We start from the raw sequence: 23,008 nt of genomic DNA, 5'->3' as shown, positions 1-23,008 counted from the left end.
TGCTTTTGGCCGCCAACATGCATGCCTCTGAAGAAAATGATTCTTTGCTATAATCCATTGTTGGCGGTCTAGAAAAAATGGAGTTGCAATATCTTTCTCCCAATTTTGGACGTATCACTAACTCCAGAGCGTTTTCAGGAAAAGCACCGAAATCGAACCTTTGAGTTGAGCTTCTTGTACGCCGAGTGCATCGGTCCGGCTACGGGTCATCAAAACAGCCCCCATGAATGAGCGGAGGAAAATACAAGTTACAGTACTGCACATTATTCTTTTCTCCTAATATCATCTCCTGTATCGGTTGAATGTAAAAACACCGTTGATGAATCGTCTCTGTCCTATGCTCTCTCTCCCCGCCCTCTTTCTTATCTCTCTCTCGCGCGCGTAAATACTCATCATTCACATTTGAGCATATCAGAAGAGAAGAGACGGCTTGGGTCTGCTGTACATTTCCGCTGTTATAGCTCAAGGCACGTTCACGACCGCTTACACTGCTGACAGAGCCTTGCCTCCTTGACCTGCTTCATCACACCAATAGAGACGGCACCTGGTTCACTTCTCTACTGTTCTGAGCGTTGAGCCAACTCCAGTAGTGCTGTTGTAATATCTAAATTCGAACTCAACTAGTACGTGTAAGGCCGCTGCTCATTACCAGAGCTATCCAGGTGTGTGTAAGATGGTGGAAATAATATTCCATCTGGATTTGCGCGTCTGTCCAAAGCCTCATCCGCATTGATCATTGTTTTCTGGTTGGGCGATAAGGATCTTTTATAAATCGATTTTCCGGGGGAAAACCTGGCACTTGTTGTCGCAAGCTACCAAAAGTGATAAAGCGCCACAGACTACCGATAGTGAGGGTAGACTAAAAACCAGCGGATGTTTATAATTTCGAACAAGGGATCGCGACATCGTGCGGGTGCTTGAATGCATGTAAACTGTTCGTGAAAGACCCCCACGATTCTTCAGACATGATAGGTGCCGTCACATAATCATCCAAGTCAGACCGAGAAGCAGATTCCGATCTGATCTGGGCCAAGACATTATTGTACTGCTCAGAGATTGAGACTGGGCATCTGCTCGACATTGTGGCCCCATCACCGGCAAATGGTTTAGATCCTCGCACATGCAGATGCCCTCATACAATGTGAGCACATCTGGTGAGAGCCCCGAGGTTTCGGCGGCCTCATAAGCCATGCGATTTCCAATCGCTTCAGCCAGTAATCGACATCGAGGGAGAATGTGACGATCGAAGGCGGGACCGCGATGTTCCTTATACCCCCCGATCATTTCGAGTCGTGATTTCATATCTAGCATTAACTTGTCCTCGCGTTGCGCCAAGCGTGACAATCTGTTGCGCGCTTGTGGGAGCCCCAGTTTCTCTCCCAGGAGCTCTGACATGAAATCTAGGAAATAAATCGTCAGTGTCACGATAATGTCAGCAGGTAAAAATCAGCTGAGCACATACGAATACACAACAGTAGTGTGTCTCCTTCGGCAATCGAGATTCCCTGGAATGTTAAATCTAGCTCGCTTATTTGATTATATGCACAGAGGCCCTGCCACCCGCACCTTTCGGTGAGGGGTCTCAAGATTTGGGAGGCTTTCATTACTGTCGCCTTGAAAATTGTGGCAAGCGCGTGCTGCGTCGCATCGCTAAGATTAGGGCACATCCCTATGGTCCAACGAGCGAATGCATGCAAGACCTTGCCTTGCACCCATCCTTCGACAATTGGACGCTGCTGGGTGCTGAAGCTCATGATCTCTTCGGGTACAGGTCCATCGGGTGCCGTGATCGTCCTTCGCTCGATGTAGACAGCAGCTACACGCGTTCCAACCTTGATGGCGGAGATGCCCATTATAGAGAGGGACAACGTTCCAGCTGACACCCGCCAAATCTGGCGTAGAAAATCAAGACGATCGTTTTCCGGTTCTGAGGATGAGCCGAGCAGAGCACTGAAGGGCAAATCGACATGGTTAAATGCCGTCAGAGAGTGATCCAACGGTTTCGTACCCGGCCGTGTGGGCAGAATACGTGATGTAACCCCGGGCCGCATTCCGCAAGCGTCGCTGAGACAAACGAGGAAGGGCTTCACGCCATGGCTTTTCCCGTCAACTAAGAGGCGAGCAAATACTATAGCTATGCGAGGCATGCCACAGTAGGGCGTTGTCAGAGGCATTGCCTTTGAAGCTCCTACGTGGGGGGTATGTAGATCGTAGGAGCCATCAGGCAGTAGTGTGGCCGTCGTTTCCAAGTTACGAGCGTCCAAACCATGATCGGCTTCGGTCAGCATAAATCCACCGCAGATATCAAAGTTCAGGAGCTTATCAACCAAGTCTTGTAGGTCGGGTCGCCCTTTGACGAAGGAACAAAGTGTCCTATACATAGGTTTACCTGTATCGCTACGATGATGAAGGCCGTCATGTCGCGAGCAGCAATCACTCCATTGCCTTGATCAGTATGGTACAGGTATGCGCTCAGATCTGCCAGACTTACAATCGAATGGAAATCCCAGAATTTCGGAGTTAGATTCTCGATATCCTGTTGTGACAGACCTGCCAAACTGTTTAGTGACGCTCTCCAATAAAGGCTTTGGACGTACCACTATGACGGAATATCGACCTTGCCCGCTCGTAATGCAGGGCTACATCTCGTCTGGAAGTAGACGCCACAATGTCACGGTCGCTGCGCCAGATGTCCTGGCTAAGGATCGGCTTGGATTGGAACATGCTGATATGATGATCTTCTCGATGGCTTTGCGGTGATTCCTCTTAACGTTCTGTAAGTAGGGGAGTGATATACAATCAATATTGCAAGACATTGGAGGAGCTTCTAAGCTGTCTAGTTGCCTTTAAAGAAAATGACAGAGCCATTGTTGGATTGTCTACGGGATCATTTGGAAAGCAGAGAAACAGCCCTCGAATTTGAACGCTGTTGAAATGGACATCTTCCAGAACGGGGAGTATTTCAAATCGGCCTACTGTGCTGGCAAGTAGGGAGGGAGCACAGTATACGGTGTATGGCACTCTGCCTGTAAGAAGCAAGCGTCGTGGACGCTTCCAGGATACAATGGCGAAACTATACACGGTTTTGGCCAAGAGAATGCCCGATATTTGTGCTACACAATGTTTCTCCTGAGTTGACTTATGGATCTTAGTTCCAAGGGATATCTATTCGGGTATATCTTTACCTCGGTCTATGGAAACTGTCCAGTCGTAAGTTCTGCTCCTCGAAACTGAAAAGCATCACTGATGGCAAGCAGGACTCACAGTGACCCATGAAACCTATGCTTGTTACCATAGGACTACGCCCAGCTTGCATCCATTTGCGCCCGACCCTCGGTATACACGGATGTAATAGCGAACGACGCCACTCTGTGCAGAGACAAGGTATCTATATCATGTACAGTCAAGCAGAGAGTAACCAATCGACCGTTTGGCAGGTTTCCGGTCGTGTTGACAGTCTTTGCTGCACCGTGACATAACAAGTTCTACGGAAGGAGCATCAACGCCGGTATAGAACGATTCGAATTTGGGATCGGGAGAACTGCCTTCTAGATAAAGGTCGACTGGTTCAGTCGCGATACAACCTGTGGTCGGAGGTGACTCAGTCGTCAGATTGGCCAAAAACTGCGCCGTTGACTGGATCCTGTGGCGATCTACAGATGGCATATCTTCGACAGGGCATTCTGGTACAATTATGAAGATAGTCTCTATACAAGTGAGATTGGTGAGGATCGTCAGGACTTCCATCAGCTTGATTCCCGATTCTGCAAAGAAAGCAACATGCTGGATACGCGAAATCATGCCTGTGAATAGAAGCGTCTCGCTCATTGCGTTAGACTTCAGCTGCGCTAGGTCAAGCAGCAAGAAGATGGTTCGAGATACGCAGAACCTGACAGAGGCCCACTCCGAGAAGAGACTTGTATTTCTTTCCCATTCAGCTAAGGCCTCTTTGCATGATAGCGCAATACGATGTGACCCAGCTTGCCGAACTGTCTCAGAAGGACAGGATAATCCGCTTTTCGAGGAGCACATGGTGTCCAAGCTAAGGGAGACAACTGACATGGCCGCACTCCGCAGAGCGATCCCCCATATCTGCACTCGCAAATCGAGCGGTAGAAGGGGAAAGAGATGGAACGACATGGCGTTTGATGCTCAGGTGTTTTGTGGTTGTTACTATACAATCTTCTACTCTATACCGCCATCGGTCTTCCTTAGGTGTGAGAAGAGTGTCATGTCGTTTGGGGTTCAAGCAGAAAAGGGAAAATGCCCCTTGATTAAGTAGTATTCGAATGCTGCAGGCGTCCGCTTTCGTCTCTGGAGTGATGTAAGGTATTAAACAGGACTATCAGTGCAAGGCGGTTTGTAAGGTGATGTGGTATTGTAGGGCATGTAACAAGGTGTAGCAAGATACTATTGCACTTCGCGTCGGAGTAAAGCTGAGTCTGAACCACGCGATGGTCTTATAGAAGTTAGGGTCGTTAGACAAAATATATAGCATCACCACCATTACGCGTGTCATTCACGAAGGCTAGGCTTAGTCGACACCAGTAAGAATAGCCATTTGAGAGAATGTGTTATATTGCTTTCCCTTCCTCATCTTTCTCTGTTATATATTTTGATATAGTTTCTTGAGACTATTTACGGTGAGAGTAACCCTTAAACGACAATATATAACTCATCATGCATGGATATTCCGGTTATCTCATCGGCTTGAGTTACGCGCATCTCAGATGTTCCAAGGTGGGCACGAAATATCAGGCATGAAGCTCGTACAACCCATACGTCATTTGAGTTGGCCCTGTGCTCGACATGTAGGATGGGGTGATGCTTGAAGAGTCCTAGTATGGCCGCTGCTCCGCTAAGATGAGACTTTGTAGACAGGCGGTGGCGCACCTGGTATTGGAAGCTGGAAAATTCTGTTCCTTGCGGCCTTTAGATACTCAGCAGGCGAGTCCATGGTGTTGTATACCACTTGGCTGTGCCGACAGTTGACTTGTTCTATTGCTGAGGTATCACTTCCTAGGTGAACGTGATCCCTATTGCTCATCCTCGTGTTGTCATACGGTTCCACTGTCTCGTGGCTGATGCTAAGCTGGACGGTCGACAAAGATCCCTGCTATGGTCCAGATTTGGGCCTCCATATCCTATGTTCTTGAAGGACTTCCCGCCTTGGAACCTTTATGTCCGCATAAGCGAGCAAAGTACCCATGTGTAGATTGAGACGAAGTTTTGTTATCCACTTCTTGGTTCTTTCTAGGTACACGGGATGATGAAGGCGCAAAGAGCGCTGCCAGGCGTAGTAGCAACAGTGCGACGAGCTAACAGAGTGCTAGAGAGAGACATGCCGCTCGTGCCATCTACAAAAGGTGCGCTTGAGGAGTATGCAGACTAGGAGAAATGCAGAGCGGCCCAAAAAAGAATGGCGACAACCGCGACAAGTATGATCTTGGTCTGTTCCATGACCTCTCGTCTTCAGTGCTGCGGAGATGAAGATGACGGTTGGGTAGAGGCAGATTGATCTCAGGGCCAGTAACTATTTACGAAAACATTTGGTGAATTGACGAGCAGATGAGGTATTGTAGTAAATGAGGTTCAAGAGAGCACACCCTCAGACGTCCGGATACATTTGGACCCTGATTTCAAACTGGGCCATGTGGGCCGTAATCTCGGACCAGTGGCTGAGGTCAACACCATCGCCAAGGCATATCACAAGCCAGATCTGAATCACAGCTGAGCCATCGAAAATGTGGAGGCCTGAATCAGAGGATCTGCACGATCTTTCACTATATATATGGCGTAAGAATGCTTTCCTCGGGCTCATGTACATAGCCTTCTTCACCTTCAACTAGATACCTATCCTGCCATCGCTTCGCCATTCCATTCTTCCTTCGCTCCTCACTCAAACGCCAAAATGACTGCCCAACAAGGAACCAAGAAGCTGGTGATAGTCCGCAATGACGCCCCGGATGCCGACAACATAGCAGCATTTATGCTTCTGTTACAATGGGCAAAAAACGCGCCTGACGTCGAATTGGTTATCATATTTGAGCCTCGGCCTGTTGACTTTAGCCTGGCAATTTTGAAACCTGATGACCAAAAACAATTGGACAGGTTACTCAAGCGTCACTTCCCTGAACTCGGAAATCCCCTCAAGATTCGCCTAAATGGCTTGTTGACAGAGCAGGCTATAAGCCAGGTTACAAACCTCAGCGAAGAAGACCGGGCTTTGGTAAGTTTCGAAGCTTTATTTTTCCGTCCTTTCGAGTTAGTTCTGTTGGCTAAAGCTGGAAACTACAACTAGTTGAGTATGGCAGTCAAGCCCTCCAAAAGCTCATTAGAGGACCAAAGCTAATGATTCACTCATGGCCAGGCGCCTGGACTCAGAGCTACATGCTTCACTCATGGCCAGGGACCTCGCAAGGTGCCTCAACGAACTGCCAGGAACATCTCGAAGCCAGGCCAAAGTAACCATCCTGGTGGATATGGATGCACTGTCTGATACGAGTCCTGTGAATCTCAAGTGTCACGCCCAAGAACAGCTGTTCAACCGCACTCCGGAAGAGATCAGTGAATTCTATGGTTTCATGAACCTACCTCGTCTTCAAAGGCAGGAAGAGATCAGGCAATGGTACAAAAACCGTATCAAAGAAGCCGATGAGAAGCTGCAGAACTCCAGCATCGATGTAGGCTGTCTTGATTTCCGTCATTTGGCGGAACGGATTATGGCCGCAGAAGGCGCCATTTACTGAAGGGGCATCCTTCAACCTTCTTCGTCGTCTTGTTGATGAGCCAGGCGTAGCAGCCAAGATCGACTGTGTTGTACAAGCAGTATGTCTCCGAATTACCTGATTCTAGGCGTACACATACTGACCTCTCCATCCATCTCCATAGGGAACTCTGGACCTTGCTAAGAATATCTTCACAAATCAATTCAACATCGCTCTCGACAGGAGTCCGCTGCATACGTGCTGGATAGTTCGCATCTCTTTCGCAATTTTGTTGCTGTTCCGACTCACACATCCCAATCAATCTCTTTCTCATTTGACAAACTGGAAGAGAATGGCTTTTTCAGTCTTGCAAGATGGATCTTATGTTTCAATCGTGGCGAAGACCCTCTCAAGGTAGCGGAAGGAAATGTCACTTTGGCGGGTCAGCACCGCGATGCAACGATCAAGCTGCCGGATCTTGCGATGATTCTGCTTACATTTGACTTCGAAGCTTATCCGAGAGAAACCTCAAAGGTCGAGGTACAAGTATGCAGGGAGAGTCTCTGCTTTTCGTACAGTCAGAAAGTGGAATCCTAGCATTCCTACCTAAGGATGGCCATATATACAAGACTGTGGATCTAGTGACCCTTCTGACTTTGTGCATTAGGGACATTCCAATCAATTGGGTTACTTGAGATTCTTCACTGCTGAAGAGGTTGGGCCGAGCGAGCCAATCTGCAAGTCGTTCATGCCCTGCCTATTATTAGAATAGTCTAGGGCTATTATTTTCCATTTTGTATTTATATTGACGCAGAAAATCATTATCGAACGATCCACCTCTCCTTCCTTCATCTACTGCTGTGTTCCACAACCTTGCCCACGTGCTGCAGAGAGCCTATCTCAACATGAGTCGATGCGTAGCCTCCTTTATAGCTCGCGAACTAGCTTCAGGTTGTGAGGTATGAAAGAGCCAATAGGTAAAATATAGAGAATGAAAGAAATTTTGCACCATGCACTGTTACCGACATAGAAGGAGAAGAAGGCAGTTAAGAAAGGAAAAGTCCAGTCCCAGCTGCCTATTTATCTGCTGCAAAGAACTACTTTCTCTAGTTACGTATACAATACATACGTGCACAACCTTCCAAGCACGGTATTCCGGACTGACCAAGGATATTGTCATCCTACTCTCAATATACGTAAGACAATAGCGAAATTCAATCACAAACGCGGTTGCAGGGTTTCTCCACGAGCAAGCCTCATATGACTGGCAGTAAAGGTGTCGTTCGCGACAGCTGAGCTTGTGCTGACGTCGAGTGCAAGGCTGAACGCTGCAATAAGCCCGGCCAGCCGTTCCTTCTGGTCTGGCCCGTCTCCGTCACATCGCAGCATCTTGAGAGCCTCTTTCTGCATCGGGTATCCTGTACCGCCTCCGACAGTGCCGACAGGCAGGGACGGGAAATAGAGGCTCATGCAAAGCGCACCAGACTTAGGGTCAAGTTCCGAGGTCAGATGGCTCCAGGATGCTTCGGCGGTGCTGGCAGTGTCCTGACCGGTCGCAATGAACATGGCTGCGATGATATTGACCGTGTTTATGTTGGAACCAAACTGACCGTTCCTGATCCCGCCTTCTTTGAGAGTCCTCTGGACCATGTAGAGGCGCTCGGTGGTGCAGCCGAGGATCTTCTGACAGGCTTCTCGTGAAATCGTTCCCCAGACTAAAGTCTCAACACCACGAGGCTGCTTCACGTTTCCCCAAGAGGGTTTTTTGTCGGAAGCTAGCTGACCTTCAATGAAGAATCCAAGATGTTGTATTGATCGGCGAATGACTCTCGCAGCTTGTCACAGGCGTACTGTGTGGCTTTCGTGACCATGTTCTGTCCCGCCGCGCTCCTACAGCTATAGGTGCACAAAAGATGAACCTGCGAACCGATGATGGAAGGCTCGATAGTCTTGAGCCTAACATGCTTGCTAGTCGCTTCTGCCCACCTAGCGAATGCGTTCTGCATACCCGGTAGCGCTTGGGCAAAGATGACTGCCCGCCTAGGGTTCTGGAAAACAAAGACAGGACCGCGAGACATGCCATTGCTCAGAGTTTCAATATGTATGCCGCCAGAGGCATTAAAGGCCTTGCATCCTCTAGAGCAGCTGGCGATAAGGGTAGCTTCGTATGTGGCTAAAGGGGCATAGATATCGTCGAGCACGGGTGTTCCGGCCAAGCGTAACGGGCCTGCAATGCCAAGTGGAACTTTGCAGAACCCTATGCAATTCTCGATACATACGTTTTCCAGGTTCTCCGGCTGTAAGTCTGCAGCATGGTTGAACTTGTCCGCTAAATCATGCAAAACCTGGGTCTTGGCGCGTGAATCAGGAGCCATAGCAGTGTTCTCGAGGCAAAAGCTTCTTTTAAAGTGGTGATTGGTATTCCCTGGAGAGATATCGAGTTATCCAGATCGAGGAGGGGGAGTCAAGTACAGTATATCTGTTCTTTTTGATAGAGAAGAACTCTGATATTGCCGTCACTTGCCTGTGTACCATGCCTGGCCTAACGCCTACATCGGCCAACTTTAGACCTTCTATCACGTATCCGTCTAGATTTGTATGAGGAGAGTAATATACAACCTATTATGGATTAAAGAAGAACTATATTAAATAAGGAAACGATAATTAAGCGTCAGATAGCACCTGGTTTCCTTAGCATATTTGGCCGTTAGGGATTGGTACATTGTGATCCTGTATGAGAAAGCGCAGCACGCGCTCTATCAAAGCATTCACACCTAGGCACCGCAATACCGTTCATGGCTTCTCAGTCTACAGTATGATAAACTAGATCGAGGATGTACGTCGGTTTTCGAGTCGAGTTGCAATTAGGAGCGTAGACCTATCAGTTTTGTTTCTTCTGCATCGGCATTGTGAAGCTGTGGATGGCTCGTATCCTGTCCAAGTTCAGCAACCCAGACGACGTCCTAAACAGGCCAACTGTAACGGCAACTATCATCGCGAGCCTGAAGTTGAGATGCTATAAGAGTCCAATGGCTGCCCTAGAGCATTGGTAGTTCAACTACGAAGCTTATACGGGTTTCATGTCTCTAATAGGAACAGATTCACGCCTAATTCCACGCTGGTCTGCGTACTGTCTGGAATGTGACATCGTAGCACGGTCGCAATGGAAGCTACACGGCTCTAACATACAACAAGGAACGCCATCAGAAGAGAACCATATTGTAAGGCCCAACGAGTCGCTACGTTGCGGCAAGTGCGCCTCATCCCCAAACCTTTGTCCTAATAGTCCAGCTCTATCGGACCATCATGGGCTCGTGCATGGTTCCGTCGTACATATCTTCTCAAGCAGCGATTCTGGAGCCCACAGGTTCTCCACGACTGACGACTCATATGGCTACACACTTGATGTTGAATCCGTGGTTCGGATGACCAGACAAAAGAATGACTATTCTATGATTGAACCTCATCGCCTAGTGGTGCCCGGAGATCAAGATCCCCAGGTCGAAGCGATAGGTCAGACAGATGGATACGCATGTCTCCCGACACAGTGGCGAGAAAGGTCCAGAAGTGTCTGAGTCATCAACAAACCCGAAGTCTCAGGGCCGATTTGGATGCTTCTTCATCTCCTTGTGCATAATCATAGCCTGCCGAATCACCTTCTTGTCTCGCTATACCCCTAGCTGCTAGCTTACCCTAGGTTGCTTTTGAGGGATATATGCCCTTGGAGATTGGGCGCAGTAAATTGTAACAACCGCGAGGTGACTAAAGCCAAGGTGGTGGCATGAAGTCGCGTTTGTGCCCTTAAGCAATATCAAATTGGAAGTGTGTACAGTAGCATGATTGAGCGGTAGAGTGATCCAGCGTGACACATAAGATTTTATCGTTTCCGAGTTTCTAACTTTTACATATTCTTATTACTCCATTATCTCGCTCTTGGCCACTTATTGTTGAAACAGATTGTAAAATGTGAAAAGCTGCGTGAGGCTAATGTTAATCATTTCTAACCCTTTTCAACCGATCAACGTCCCCTCTTCCCAAGCCTTTTATATTGCGAGACCATATTTTGAGCCTACGAACTTGCAAAAGAATTAGCAAGTTGATTACCCTAGAGCTGAGTGGGGTTCCTGTACGAAAGTGTCTGATTGGATAATGTCCTGCTTTGGCATGGCTAAATGGTTGTCTGACGGTTTCCGCGGAGGCTTTAGTCCGGCCAGCATGCATCCTCTAAGCTCGAAGCGGTAAGAAGCGGATGAGTTGCATACAATAAAATGCTGTAATTGGTCAGAGCAAAGAACAATGAGATAATCTAGGCTGGACAGCACAATTTATTCATGCATGGGGAGTCTCGCGATACAGTTTCAAGCCATCGATCCCGCTTCAGTCCATTGTGTTCTTATTAGAACTAACTACTAAATAAATTTCCAAGGCAATTGGCGACAGAAAATTGACTTCGCAAATCGACGTGGTGAACCTTCATCTTATCACTACGTCTTTTACTTTTGCTCCGTCTAAGAACAGGCTGTTCAGTCTTAGATCCACGCGATACATAGGCAAAATTTTCTATGTCTCAGATAACTTGCAAACCTCGACCGGAACAGGCCTGTCAAAACTATGGAGACCTAATGGCAGTTCCCGGTGACCAGGCTCTATCTTTCTGGCCTCAACTGGATCGATAAGCCTCAGGTCATAACTTTGCAACACCATGGCGACCGAGGCGAAGATGACCTGCTTAGCCAACGACTCGCCCGGACAGCGGAATGCTCCTCCTCCAAAAGGGAAGAAATGTCCCCGCAAGCCAGCAACGGAGGCTTTGGAGAGTGCATCTTCCGTCTCCATTTGCGTTGTTGGCCTTTGTGGAGATTTCCGTACGGGTTGAACGCGCTTCTTTTTCGATGGGCCGCTGATACTGGAGCTGCCTGGACAATCCAGAAACCTCTCAGCCCAGAAACCTTCCAGAGGATGCTGAGGCTTGCCACTGGGCAGATCCTGACCCGTGTTCCAGCACGACTCGTCCAGTCCCGCAAGCCAGCCGGTGAACATGACGGGTACACCCGCCCTGACCTTCCAGCCTCCAGCGAGACACAACTGATCGTCGAGGGACGTGCGACCAACAGTACTTGCAACACGTAGCCGAAGTGTTTCGTAGTAGATAGAGTTGAGGAGGGGATCCTTCATCAGTACTTTGATATCTGGTTGCTCTCCAACCTCTGTGGATTGAAAGGCAGGGCTGATCTGGTGGCGAACCCGACGGAGCAGACTTGCATCAAGTAGGATGTGCACGATCATCCACAAAGCTGCGGGAACTGTGTTTGCCATAGCACTGTATTGGGTAAGCAACGATCTCTCGGTCGCTTCTCGTTTCTGCATCCCTCGTGGCGGAAGAGTAGAGCAAAGGTTGAGCGAGGGAGGGAGTGGACATGGACGTACACGAAAAAATATCCCAGCATCACCACAGCTACTCCGTTGTTGCTGAGCCCGAGAGCCTCGTGGCGCTGAATCATCTTGCGGACGTATTGGGTCCCCAAATAGGCTCGTACTCGATATCGCGAAGCCCGTCATTATCCCAGTTGTAATTTTCGCTACACCAGGTGCGCCAACGATCGAAGTTTTGTGCATCTCGTCACGCGCCTGGTAGCTTGACGGTACCAACCATCGCGGCAGACCTTTGGAGATGTTCGGAATGCTTTGTAGAAGTTCCAAAAGTCCTGGCAGAAAGTTGGACAAATTCTGAGGAGATGCTCTCCATACAAGGCTTCTACATTAGCTCTGAGGATGAGATTTGATAGGAAGCTGAAGAGATCAGGAATACGGCCCCAATCGTGTCCGACCTCCGATGCTGCGGATAGCTCTGACGCCAAATTCTTTTGAATCTCTCCATCACAAACACTAGATTTCGCCCTTGAAGATAATGAGCAAAGTCTTGTCTCTGGTGCTCCATGATACGCCGGAGACATCCGGATGATCCGTGTAGAATCCTATACTGGCCTCGTAGGCCGAAATACGGTCATGGTTGAAGATGTGGATATCAGGGCCGGATAAGCCGAAGAAAAGGTCAGAGCATCGAATAAACTGGGCGTCGGCACCAGACTACTACTCCGTCTGAACAGTCCTTCGATCTGTTTTCCAGGCATCGCCAAGTATATCTCCCGACCGATGAGCGGAATATAAGCTGGAGCTCCCTGCAATTGGTGACTGAGGCGCAGTTCAGTTAGTGATGCGGTGATGCAACGAACGTCAAAGCCGGCAAGCAACGGTGGATCCAGTAATACAGAGTTGGATAAGACTGCAGAAGGGGGTCTTCAACATACGTGAGGCGTCTCAAGAAACTCTCTGGCTGCAGAGTGAGAGAGAGAAGATGGCCTAGCCCTTGAAGCCCCCACGAAGGCTGGGGAGGGGCTCTCGTCGAGTCATCGTTATGGGAATGTGATCTGGATTGAAGTCGAGTGTATATTTACCTAGTAAAAGAAGGAGAATAGGCAAAAGAAGAAAAGCCATATAGGTCACGGCGTGATCTAGGCTAGGAGGTACATGCTTCATCAGCGAACCAAGGTAGCTCTCCATAACCGTATTGCAATGGAAGTGGCGGCACCAAGGACAACCGCTCCGACACTTGACCGAGTCCCGCCTGGCACGTAAAGTTCCAGTGTCTGGATAGTGCCGAGAGTCGCAATGAAGAATATTGCAGGATTGCGACCGAACGCTTTTCAGTCCGAGGGTACCAGGTGCTCGGATATGATGTCGCAGAGAACTATTATCAATATCTCCGGGTCGATTGCGATTGAGTGAGAGGTTTGGGACCTTACAAAAGACTAGGAAACGCAGGCCTATTTAGCACGCGTTCCTATTATCACTAGTCGTTGGGTGCCAGGTCGAAAGAGGAAGAGGGTACTAGTCGAGAATCGAGATGAAAGTTGGGGAAAACAGCGGCCGTACCAGCAGTCACGAGCAGCCATTTCGGGGATATTCACTGGCCTAACAATTGCATTTTAGAATCCTTAATAGGCCATATTGCTGTGGATGCCGCTGCCGCTGCCGCTGCCCAGTGTTCTGAGTCTTGGCAGAACAGGGAGAAGCAAGGGGGACCCGGCCAATACTGGCTGGCAAGGCAGAGTTCACATGTTTTGGCTATGCGAACTATCAGATTATTCAGCTAGCTGTCACTGTAGCATACTATACTGCACAGTACAGTATGGCTCGCATATTGTTTTTAGTTTCCAGTAATCTACTTCACCTCACCTCTGCATCATCTGCTACAGCGAAAAACGAAGTCTCCTCGAAGGTAGCAGGACCATACCTAACGACAGCACAAGTTACCATCTCTGATATCCTCTTGGTCCTATACCTACTTGCCCACCTACTTGCCGCTTCAGGTCAGCCGCATCTGTTTCTGTCCGCTATGATCGAACTGTTGTTGGAGTCGCCTTTGCCTTGTTTCCTCGCTTCAAGCACAGCGTACGCGCTCATCACGTCCCATCAGTTACAGTGCCAATTATTACCCATCATCCTCGCCTCGTGGACCTTTGCATTATTCGTGCATCTCGTGGTCTGGCAGAGCTGGATCTTTCCACGCTACGTGTCAGAGCTTCGCCATATTCCTACAGTCCCTGGATTCCCTCTCTGGGGCCAGTTTTTCGACGTCATCACACAGGAATGCGGGGCTCCACTACAACTCTGGCACCATCAGTATGGCCCTGTCGTTCGCTACTTCTTCCCCTTTGGGTCGGAGAGGCTGTCGATTGCCGAGAGGGACGCGCTGCAGCGCATGGCTTTCGACTGCCCTAAAACTTCCGTCGATAACTGCGCTAAACCATCACAAGCGCACTCCTGGATAAGCAGAACCCTCTGGCGTGGCTTGTTGCCTGATCGAAGTAGCGAGCACGACTGCCGATCCAGCGCGTTAGCTTTGGCTTTTTCAGTACAATCCATCAAAGCTTTAGTCCCTATAATTTGGACAATATCATTATGTCTTGGTGAATGTAGGGAGGAAACGAATGCAAGTCGACCTAGCGCCACAACAGTCAGTCGTTTGATTGGTTGAGGCGAGTTACCCTGGAAGCCGGGCTTGGATTTGAGGACTATTGGATTAAAAACTCTACAATTAAAACCCGCGACGTTGACAATGGTCATGGGGTATAAGTAGCCGTCTACGGGAAGCTCTTGGAATGATAATATGCTGAATTAGAAATGACTCATGCTAAGATGAATAACAAGAGTTTGGAGGACCTAATGTACGCTTGTATTCCATGCTGAGGGATTCTACTGTAGACTTAGTGCTTAGCTTTGAGTCAGCTGACATGAAAGTTTCAGTATGCGATTTGAATTGATTGAATTGATTGATATATATCTGATCGTTGATCTGGTCTGGACAGCAGCGCTAAGATGATTCTGAGCTAAACACCATATTACTGCTAGCAGCATCTCATACTGATATAATTGGTTCGAAAAGGTGGAGTAGGCCGTAGCGAGTAAGCTCGGTTATCTTATCGGAAGAAACCAATAAGGGCCATAGCGGGAAAGATCCAGGAATACCTGGATAACTATAGCATCAACAGATTAAGTGCCAAGTACACGACTCAATCATCGAATTAGCGGGTGCGAGTGTTATTGGATCATACCGAATTCTAGAGCAGTTAATAGACTACCAGTTGATACAGTAATATTCGATCGGAGAGGTATGGCCGAAGCTTGGTCTAAAACTGCCCTGTCGGAACCATGCAAGTAGTACATATATATAGACCACATGCTTGTTCCATAGTATATCGGTCGTCATCGGCTTCCCACTTTAGCCATGGCAAGCCACCAAAAATTCGTGTCGCAATGAACGGGAGGACTGTAAGAAGCTGGCTATTCCCTAGACTGTTCACGCCAAAACTTTGTCCTGTAAAATCACCTTGTCATGAAAAGATACTCACCATATGGGGATTATTCTTCAAAAGCCACGCATGGCTGGAGAAAGTTTGCAAAGCCGGAAATCCACCTGTTCTGATCGGAAGTGTCTTGAACCATATTTCCCAAGACAGCGTCGATCCTAAGCAGAGAGGTCACTTAGCTCTTATTTGTGAGGGTAACACATACCCAGCGCTATTCGAAGAGTGCCTACAACCCCACCTTATGCATATTCACGGAAAGGTGCTTCAATTCGATTATTCTTTCACAGATCACAAAATCGCTTTGAACGCTCATTGTGTTATGACCGGTACAAGCGTAAACTCAATATATACTAGATGGCCGGAGCTGTTGAGTGAGGTCTCCGCCTTAGGGAGGCACTCGGCATATCTAGTATGGGGAGAAACGACCGTAAGGCAAACGCAAGCCGTATCTGGCTTGGGTAGAAATCTTAAGTCAGCCGAATCTGTCTCCAGGATCTGCAGCATCAAACTGCAGGACTATAGAGGCGACATAGGATTCCAAATCTGTAGAGAACACAGTTCCTTGTTTGTATATGACCACTCACAATCCTGCTACAAGTACGCAAAGGACTATGAGCCGATTTACGAAAAGTACAAGAACGATATCGAGAAACGAGAGGATGCAGTGTGTAAAGCATGCAGAATGAGGCAAGGGCAAATACGAGGGATGCGCTAAGGCAATCTATGTTTTGAGACCCACAATCCATAGACTAAATTCACATATCCTATGATTTAGATCCTTTTTACTATTGCGGGTTACAAAAGTCGAGGGTTATTCCTACGCCCTACTACCATTCGTCGCTTGAAGGGGTACCTCGCTCTCCTCACTATAAATGGCTCACTAAGTCGAAGATGACAGCTAGGGCATCGAGAAAACGTCTAAGTGCAGGCTTTAGTTCGATTAATCAAGTCTATGTAGAAGGATTCCAAATCCATATTTGTATAAACCTCTCTACGGAGACTCTGATCTCAGGTGAAAAAAATAAAAGATCCCTGCTATTCAAAGCTATGATTGGAGTAATGAGCAATGGATTTGAGTGTTTCATGACTTCCAGCATGCCGTGCTCGTCTGCGAACTCCAACCTAGATCTGCAGATCAAGGTCCTATTGAAGAGTTGCGCAAAACAATTGTTGCTCGATACGAGACACCACCACGAAGAAGTGACAAGGATAGATGGAGAAAGCTTGCGAGCGAGAATTAACAGTGTTGTGGAATTGAGTGGTCTCGCTAATTACAGAGCATGATTCCTTCAATGGGTAACTCTTAAACTCCGATATACTCTCAGACCTTTCGAAGATGCATCAGAGTCTCCGAAAGCAGCGAATGATTTAATAGCACAATTAGTCAAGGGATACAGTAATACATAATGAATTTAACTTTTGATATATTTCTTTTTTACCATGCATATTCATTGCCAAGTTAATGAGACGTGGATGACGGAAGGGACATCTTAATACCTCGTCCTAGGTAGGTGGCCATCAAATGGCAGTAGAAACAAGCGTTAAGAAGCATATACGTTGGGAGTAAGAGCCACCCTTGATGGGCCGTTGTTCTTTCGAAAAGGTTTGAACATGATGACGGCTTTGATCACATCCAAGAACCTAACTGAAGCGTTGTTCCAGGTCTGCTAGAAACCATGTGAGAAACCTCGTGGGGTACCTCAATTAGAACCCCCATCCTCTCAAATTTTATTCTTCGGCCCATTGGGTATATTGATAACTTGCCTTGAGGCTACCGGCCCGCGCCCCTTCGGTAATTGAGATATAGCATAGGCAGCATCTCCTTCTGAGCTGGGCATTGTTAGATCCGGGGACGACGTATCGGCTTTATCGTCGTGATCCTAGTTCTAATGGTTAGCTGCTTGATGCATTTGCGGAGCATAAGGCATCTCTCACCTTGACCGTTCTGTTCACGCGGTGTGGGGGAGGAGACGATTTGTCCACAATTGCGCCCTTTCTGCGGTTTTTCATATCCTCGCTTCGAAAAGTCTTTAAATAGGGAAGCTTGGAGTTGTCCAGCCCGAAATTCGGGTGGCTGAACTTGGCCTTTTTCGGAAGTCTGGTGTTTTGACATTCCATTTCCGACCCCCTCTTAGATCCATGGGGCGCGGCACTTGAAAACGAATCTTCGGAGTTAAGAGAGCTTTCTCCATGACTGTTGGGTCTGACGACTGGTACTCCGGAGACAGAAGTTGAGTCATTCGGGGCTACCGATTTGTCAGGTCTAAGGTTAGTCGGTCAGCATTCAACTTCATGAGGTTCTTGGCCGTGCCATTGTAGCTCATACCTATCGATTCTTGAACAACCGAAATCGGAGAAGATAGCCTCATCCGGATCAAATGAAGTAAAAGCAGATATTTCTGGAGAGCCTGGGTTGAGACTCAATATCTGCCCTTGATCGGTAGTAAAGAGTACGTGATAGCCAGCCGATCGATCCAACACTACTGTCTGAGAGAGATCATGAATCCAAGAAGGATCGATGCATGATGGCATAGTGAATTTGTTTGGATTATCTCCACAGAGAGGGCTAATCAATGAAGGATACTCAGCTTGCAGGTCGAGCTGTGGTTCCAAATATTCAAAGGGCGGTAGTAGAAAAGGATTTGATACATGATCGGCGCATAGTGATTCTGCACCACAATTATTTTGGATACAAGGCATTGTGAGATGTCGTTGACAGAAAAGAGAACAGATTGATCGAAATTTTGTAAATTCTGGGCAGTGATAGATATTTATCCCCTTCGCCAAGGTCTTCAGGGGTTCAGGAGACAAGGATACAGGTATGGGGGATAGCATGCACTAAACAGGTGGTAATTCCAGGTTTCTCTTAACCAGTGCTGGAGATGGCGAGGGAATGGGTTATGTGGGGCCCGAATGATGATCGAGCAGTGACCACCACCAATCCCGTTCAGGGACTGGAACAAGCCCAGGACTCACGACTGATGGTTTCTGCCGGCAAGTCCTTCTTACACAACATATCGTGCAGAACCACGCATGGAAGCGTAAGGAGAATTTAATTGATAATCACAAGGTGCCAGTGACATGGATTGTATCTTAATGGATGTCCAACTACACCAATCAAGGATGCGAGTGTGAGGCACTGTCCGGACTACTGTCAAGTTTGTATGATAGTAACCCAAGGCCGGCGGCTGATGAGGCTGTGTAGATGTGCGCCAGTAACCAGTAAAAAAAAACCTCTTTTGGCAAGGAATCCCGGTAAGAAGATTGTCAGGTCTTTAAAACTATTTTTTGGCGTATCACGGTGGGCGTCAAACTTTATGGTCAGCACAGCACTAGACCTGACTCCGCTGTCTCTTCTCATCCAACAAAGTCTATTGTGAAACCTCGGATGACTCATGGATGATGTGACGATGTTGAACTGAGACCTCGTATGCAATCAAGTCTCGCTCACCCATATCGTCGAAGTGCAGCCTCTTGCAGAGCCGAATCCTCACCATACGCCAAGTCAGTCTCGAGATCAGGGCCAGGCTCAAAGATTCCGAGTTTCAGTCGGGTTTGATTTCTGTGGGCCTCATAAGTTTCAGGGACGTGATGTCGTGCCGTCCTGAGTACATGTAAGTTTGAAGCAGTAAGTGGATATGGTGATTCAAAGTAGTTGCGTGAATTTCAATTGTAGGAGCGCACCACACAAGTCACATGCCGTACTTGAGCAGGGGACCAATGTGAGAAAAGAGGCAAGTAGATAGAGGACCTAGTGGCCGAAGTGTTGCCATGCACAATCAATACCGATAGTTCGAGTCAGGGGTATAATGAAGCTGCAGGGGGGGTAGCCGCTTTAAAAATGTAATGAATGGACGACCTTTTCTAAGAATGATAAGCTGCTTCTCATACATCTCACGGTTTTCTCTCTTCTATAGCTACTGTTACTACTGTATTCTTTTGAATTTCTCCGTAGTCAAACTTTCCAGCGGTCGCACAGCCATGAATTCCAGCCAACCATCCGACGTCTCGTGGACTTCACCTATGGAACATCCATGCCCTGGTGAAGTCAATATATCTTTTCGTGCCAACCCGACGGCAATGGATCCAGATGCCAGTTGTTGTCTTCAAAGTACTCAAAATGCTGGTCAAGATCTACGCTCAACCCAAGGTTGCAAGACCTCTCAAAACTCGATTGAGCTGCGCAATTGCTGCGGTTGGAAGCGAAGATGGAGAAGTTGAGCAGAGATATTCGCATACTCAAGCGCCTTGTTCGCCCGCGGAAGAAATCCAGATATCGCCACTTCAGACACAGCCAGGCCCCAGTATGCATTGGGAGGTTCTCACTCACCATAAACACCTCACCCAATACGCCAACCACACCAAAGGAATCCCATGGCCTACACTTATCATGCTCACAAGTCATCCCTTGTAGTCCCAACGAAGAGCGTGCTGTAGATGAAGACAGGGTTGCCCAGACGGATTCGGAGGACGACGGCAACTAACATCCTTTTGGAAGTTGGCGGAAAGTGCTGCACCTATCCTTATGTCGTCGTAGATAGAAAGCATGACGGCTTCGTGGCATCAGAAAAGAAGAATTTCAAAACAAGGCTACTTTTTCTGAACAACACGCCCCGGTGTAGGATTTTGGTTTTGGCGCCCATTTTGCCTTTGTTATCCTTCAGAGTGCTTGGTGAGCTCGTCGGTCTTTACAGACTACCAATGTTGGAGCCGAGTCGCTATCGCTTGGTAGGCCACTTTTGCGCCCTTATAGAAGTTGTAAGCAAATGAAAGGGGGAGAAGCCAGTATCTCGTATCCCGGTTGGTACTCAAGTCCCAAATTTGAGCCTAGTTCATGGCTATTTGTTCCATCGGCGCCTGCGGCCATGTTCGTTGCCTTCACGATAAGCCATCGAATCCGGACTGGGGTTGCCCTATCCGGGTGCGTTTCCGTTTTCCAAAATGGAAAGGTCCAACAACTCGACTCCTCTTCGAGTTAAAGGAAGATCATGCTGCTTCAGTTCTTGCACCAGACGTATCGCGTAGCCAGGCACTCGATTGAGAAAGTAGCTGACTGCCCAGCCTCTTGCTGGGCTTGAACAATGCAAAGAATAATGATGCACGAAATCGAAACAGTGGAGCAGTCCAGGATTTTGACGGAGGCAGCGCCGGATATCCTCGGTGAAGAGTGAAGAACCCAAGACCCTGCATAATTGAAGGAAAACTCCTGTATGAATTCGCGCACCCCAGCTCTGGAACAGACTGGCGAGACGATCGTCTGTGTGATCAACGGACAATACCGTCTGCAAAAGGGCATCTAGGAAATCTCCAAATTCACTGGCCGTAGATACCATGGCATTGCCAACTATTTGTCTATCTTGGCAAAGTAACTTCAAAAGTCTCTCCAAAGCAAGGACCTGCTGATTCTTCTGGGCTGATGACACCCGTTCCGTGGCGATTGAAAAGATAAGCTCCAACGTCTCGTCGATTTTCAGGGATCCCCGCAAAACTGAAGAGCCCGAGTCCAGCAACCAAAGAATAGATAAAAATGCATTGTCACTGCAAAATCGTCGCATCGCAGGTAGCGCACGGGCGCCCAGTTCCAGTAAAGTCGGTATCATCGGTCCTTTTCTATGACAGACAGCCAATACCAAAGGAGTACATCCGTATCCTAGTTCGGCATTGACATCCACTCCATTCCGCTCCACGATGATCCTTACCAAGCATGTCAGACCTTCTCGTATGCTTGCCTGGAATGCCTCCAAGTTTGGACGACATAGGCCTCTCAAAGCGCCTCGCTGGACTATTAGCACAGCTGTCGTTTCTTGATGGTTAAGGATCGCTTCCATTAGTGGTGTCTTTCGGGTGAGATGTAGGCCCTCCTTGTCATCGACATCAAGACCCTGGTCGATGAGATAGCTAACGATATCATCCAATCCTCTCCGTGCGGCAAGATGAAGTGGCGAGAAGAGAGTTGCGTCGACGCGATAAAAGGACAGAGGATGGGATTTCCTAGCGTCCTGGCATTTTATGAAATCGGCCCCTCCCTCTTTGGCCGCCACGAGGATTCTCAACGCATCATGCCGGTCTCGGCAGTGGACGATAGCATAAAACACGGCCGAGGATCCGTGGTTTATGACATCATTTCTGTACAGTATAGGTTTGCAAATGCTATAGAGCATGCTGCATGACTTTGAAAGTGAAGCCTGGCCGCCAAGCGAGCATAACTTTGCGATCATACAGATAATCTCCGTAGGTAATGAGGAAATCATGCCAGGCCAACTGCCCTATACTTCGCCACATCGGCCCACCCAAAAGGTTGTCTTTGAGATTTCGAACGCTGGGCGTAGCTGCTGCGAACTTCGGGAAAGGAGTGGGTAAAGACATGAAGACGACGATGCCATTTTCAAAAGCAAAGAAGATACCGTGTACAAAAGGTTCAATGAATATCCTTTGCGAAGCACAATCACGTAAGGCAATTATAGACTTAGCGGTAGTAGATGAAAGAAAAGCCTAAAAAAGCACGTCACTCTAGGAACACCAACGTTGGATGATAACATGTTTGCCGCCTGGGCAGCAACGGTAGTTAAGAAATGACGTATAGAGAAATTCAAGTCGAAAGTCCGGTCCTCAATTTTTCTTCTAGCTTCTTTTCTAAACGACTCTTCAGGGTAGTTTGCTGCAGCGAAATCCCACGCGCAACGTCCTTGAATGCAAGGTATCGCATGCCAGTTCGGTTGGCAAATTGATATTTTTAGTACATGCATGACTAGTACGACAGGTACGGCCCCTGGCGTCTTTCGGCCCCAACAGCATGGGGGTGTCTTCGTGCTCGGCCATCAATAGCCCCTCTTGAGGCCAACTCCTTCTGGCCGTCTGTCTCCTAGAAGATTTGACTAGTTCTAATCGAAAGACATATTCATCTATCAACGAATTTGCATACATATTGCATTAATAAGCAAGTGGGTGTAGTATATTTCAAGTTTGGAAATCAGAATAGGAAAGGATAAACAGGTCATGTATTGCGGTATTGTGCCGTCATGCGGGAAGTTGAGGCCGCGATAGTAAGTTCTTTAGTCGCCGCATTTCAGATGACATGCACGCTGCTGGCCAGGCCTAAAACTCAACATAAAGAGCCAGATGACCAGATGGAAAGTTGTCTACTGAAGGTAAGCTTAATGATATTTCTTTATACCTTTTTAACCTCCTCGTCGTAGCTACATTTTAGAGATGATATCGCTCCCAAAAAGGGTGTTTTGCGCGCCTATCTACTGCGGCCCTCAAGAAATGAGAGACGCCGTCATAAGAGAACTTGAGTCTTTAGAAAACCTTAAGCTTGTTCCATGGCTTGTTGCCTCTACAGTCTTCTTAAATAAGGATGGCTCTTTCTCTTTTAAAGTGATAGATGAAGGGTCCCTTAAAATGGGTGTGCAGAAAGTATCTTCATTTATG

The 23,008-nt window shown here is 47.9% G+C and overlaps 8 protein-coding genes across 8 annotated transcripts; 2 read left to right on the top strand and 6 right to left on the bottom strand.

Moving 5' to 3' along the window:
* Positions 1 to 877: 877 nt before the first annotated feature.
* On the bottom strand, positions 878 to 2,724 carry BKA55DRAFT_599062 (uncharacterized protein; the record flags this gene model as incomplete). The annotated part of the gene is made up of 4 exons (XM_046196337.1): positions 878 to 1,045; positions 1,096 to 1,400; positions 1,463 to 2,373; positions 2,594 to 2,724. 4 exons carry the CDS (start codon positions 2,722 to 2,724, stop codon positions 878 to 880), a joined length of 1,515 nt encoding a protein of 504 aa, XP_046042771.1.
* A 457-nt stretch (positions 2,725 to 3,181) lies between these two features.
* On the bottom strand, positions 3,182 to 4,140 carry BKA55DRAFT_526813 (uncharacterized protein; the record flags this gene model as incomplete). The annotated part of the gene is made up of 3 exons (XM_046188875.1): positions 3,182 to 3,284; positions 3,332 to 3,388; positions 3,428 to 4,140. The coding sequence occupies 3 exons, from the start codon at positions 4,138 to 4,140 to the stop codon at positions 3,182 to 3,184; spliced, it is 873 nt and encodes a 290-aa protein (XP_046042770.1).
* A 1,712-nt stretch (positions 4,141 to 5,852) lies between these two features.
* On the top strand, positions 5,853 to 6,749 carry BKA55DRAFT_716350 (uncharacterized protein; the record flags this gene model as incomplete). Its single annotated transcript, XM_046200901.1, has 2 exons — positions 5,853 to 6,229; positions 6,339 to 6,749. Exons 1-2 carry the CDS (start codon positions 5,912 to 5,914, stop codon positions 6,747 to 6,749), a joined length of 729 nt encoding a protein of 242 aa, XP_046042769.1. The 5' UTR covers positions 5,853 to 5,911.
* Positions 6,750 to 7,925: 1,176 nt separating this feature from the next.
* On the bottom strand, positions 7,926 to 10,287 carry BKA55DRAFT_599059 (putative hmg-CoA reductase; the record flags this gene model as incomplete). Its single annotated transcript, XM_046196336.1, has 3 exons — positions 7,926 to 8,491; positions 8,551 to 9,004; positions 10,228 to 10,287. 3 exons carry the CDS (start codon positions 10,285 to 10,287, stop codon positions 7,926 to 7,928), a joined length of 1,080 nt encoding a protein of 359 aa, XP_046042768.1.
* A 980-nt stretch (positions 10,288 to 11,267) lies between these two features.
* BKA55DRAFT_599058 (cytochrome P450) lies at positions 11,268 to 12,208 on the bottom strand (the record flags this gene model as incomplete). Its single annotated transcript, XM_046196335.1, has 2 exons — positions 11,268 to 12,027; positions 12,135 to 12,208. The coding sequence occupies 2 exons, from the start codon at positions 12,206 to 12,208 to the stop codon at positions 11,268 to 11,270; spliced, it is 834 nt and encodes a 277-aa protein (XP_046042767.1).
* Positions 12,209 to 15,106: 2,898 nt separating this feature from the next.
* Positions 15,107 to 16,472, top strand: BKA55DRAFT_526600 (uncharacterized protein; the record flags this gene model as incomplete). The annotated part of the gene is made up of 5 exons (XM_046188857.1): positions 15,107 to 15,158; positions 15,430 to 15,539; positions 15,612 to 15,836; positions 16,092 to 16,241; positions 16,353 to 16,472. Coding segments are annotated over 5 exons (657 nt in total), but the record flags the coding sequence as incomplete, so codon positions are not given.
* A 732-nt stretch (positions 16,473 to 17,204) lies between these two features.
* BKA55DRAFT_599057 (uncharacterized protein) lies at positions 17,205 to 18,277 on the bottom strand (the record flags this gene model as incomplete). The annotated part of the gene is made up of 4 exons (XM_046196334.1): positions 17,205 to 17,264; positions 17,353 to 17,457; positions 17,513 to 17,840; positions 17,904 to 18,277. 4 exons carry the CDS (start codon positions 18,275 to 18,277, stop codon positions 17,205 to 17,207), a joined length of 867 nt encoding a protein of 288 aa, XP_046042765.1.
* A 2,213-nt stretch (positions 18,278 to 20,490) lies between these two features.
* Positions 20,491 to 21,943, bottom strand: BKA55DRAFT_526653 (ankyrin repeat-containing domain protein; the record flags this gene model as incomplete). The annotated part of the gene is made up of 2 exons (XM_046188865.1): positions 20,491 to 21,703; positions 21,798 to 21,943. The coding sequence occupies 2 exons, from the start codon at positions 21,941 to 21,943 to the stop codon at positions 20,491 to 20,493; spliced, it is 1,359 nt and encodes a 452-aa protein (XP_046042764.1).
* Positions 21,944 to 23,008: the final 1,065 nt, after the last annotated feature.

The sequence above is a fragment of the Fusarium redolens genome (genome assembly GCF_020744475.1).
Source record: "Fusarium redolens strain MPI-CAGE-AT-0023 chromosome Unknown BKA55scaffold_24, whole genome shotgun sequence".
NCBI lineage: Eukaryota > Fungi > Ascomycota > Sordariomycetes > Hypocreales > Nectriaceae > Fusarium > Fusarium redolens.
The sequence above is the reverse complement of the archived record's forward strand: the minus strand, read 5'-3'. Positions and strand labels throughout refer to the sequence as shown.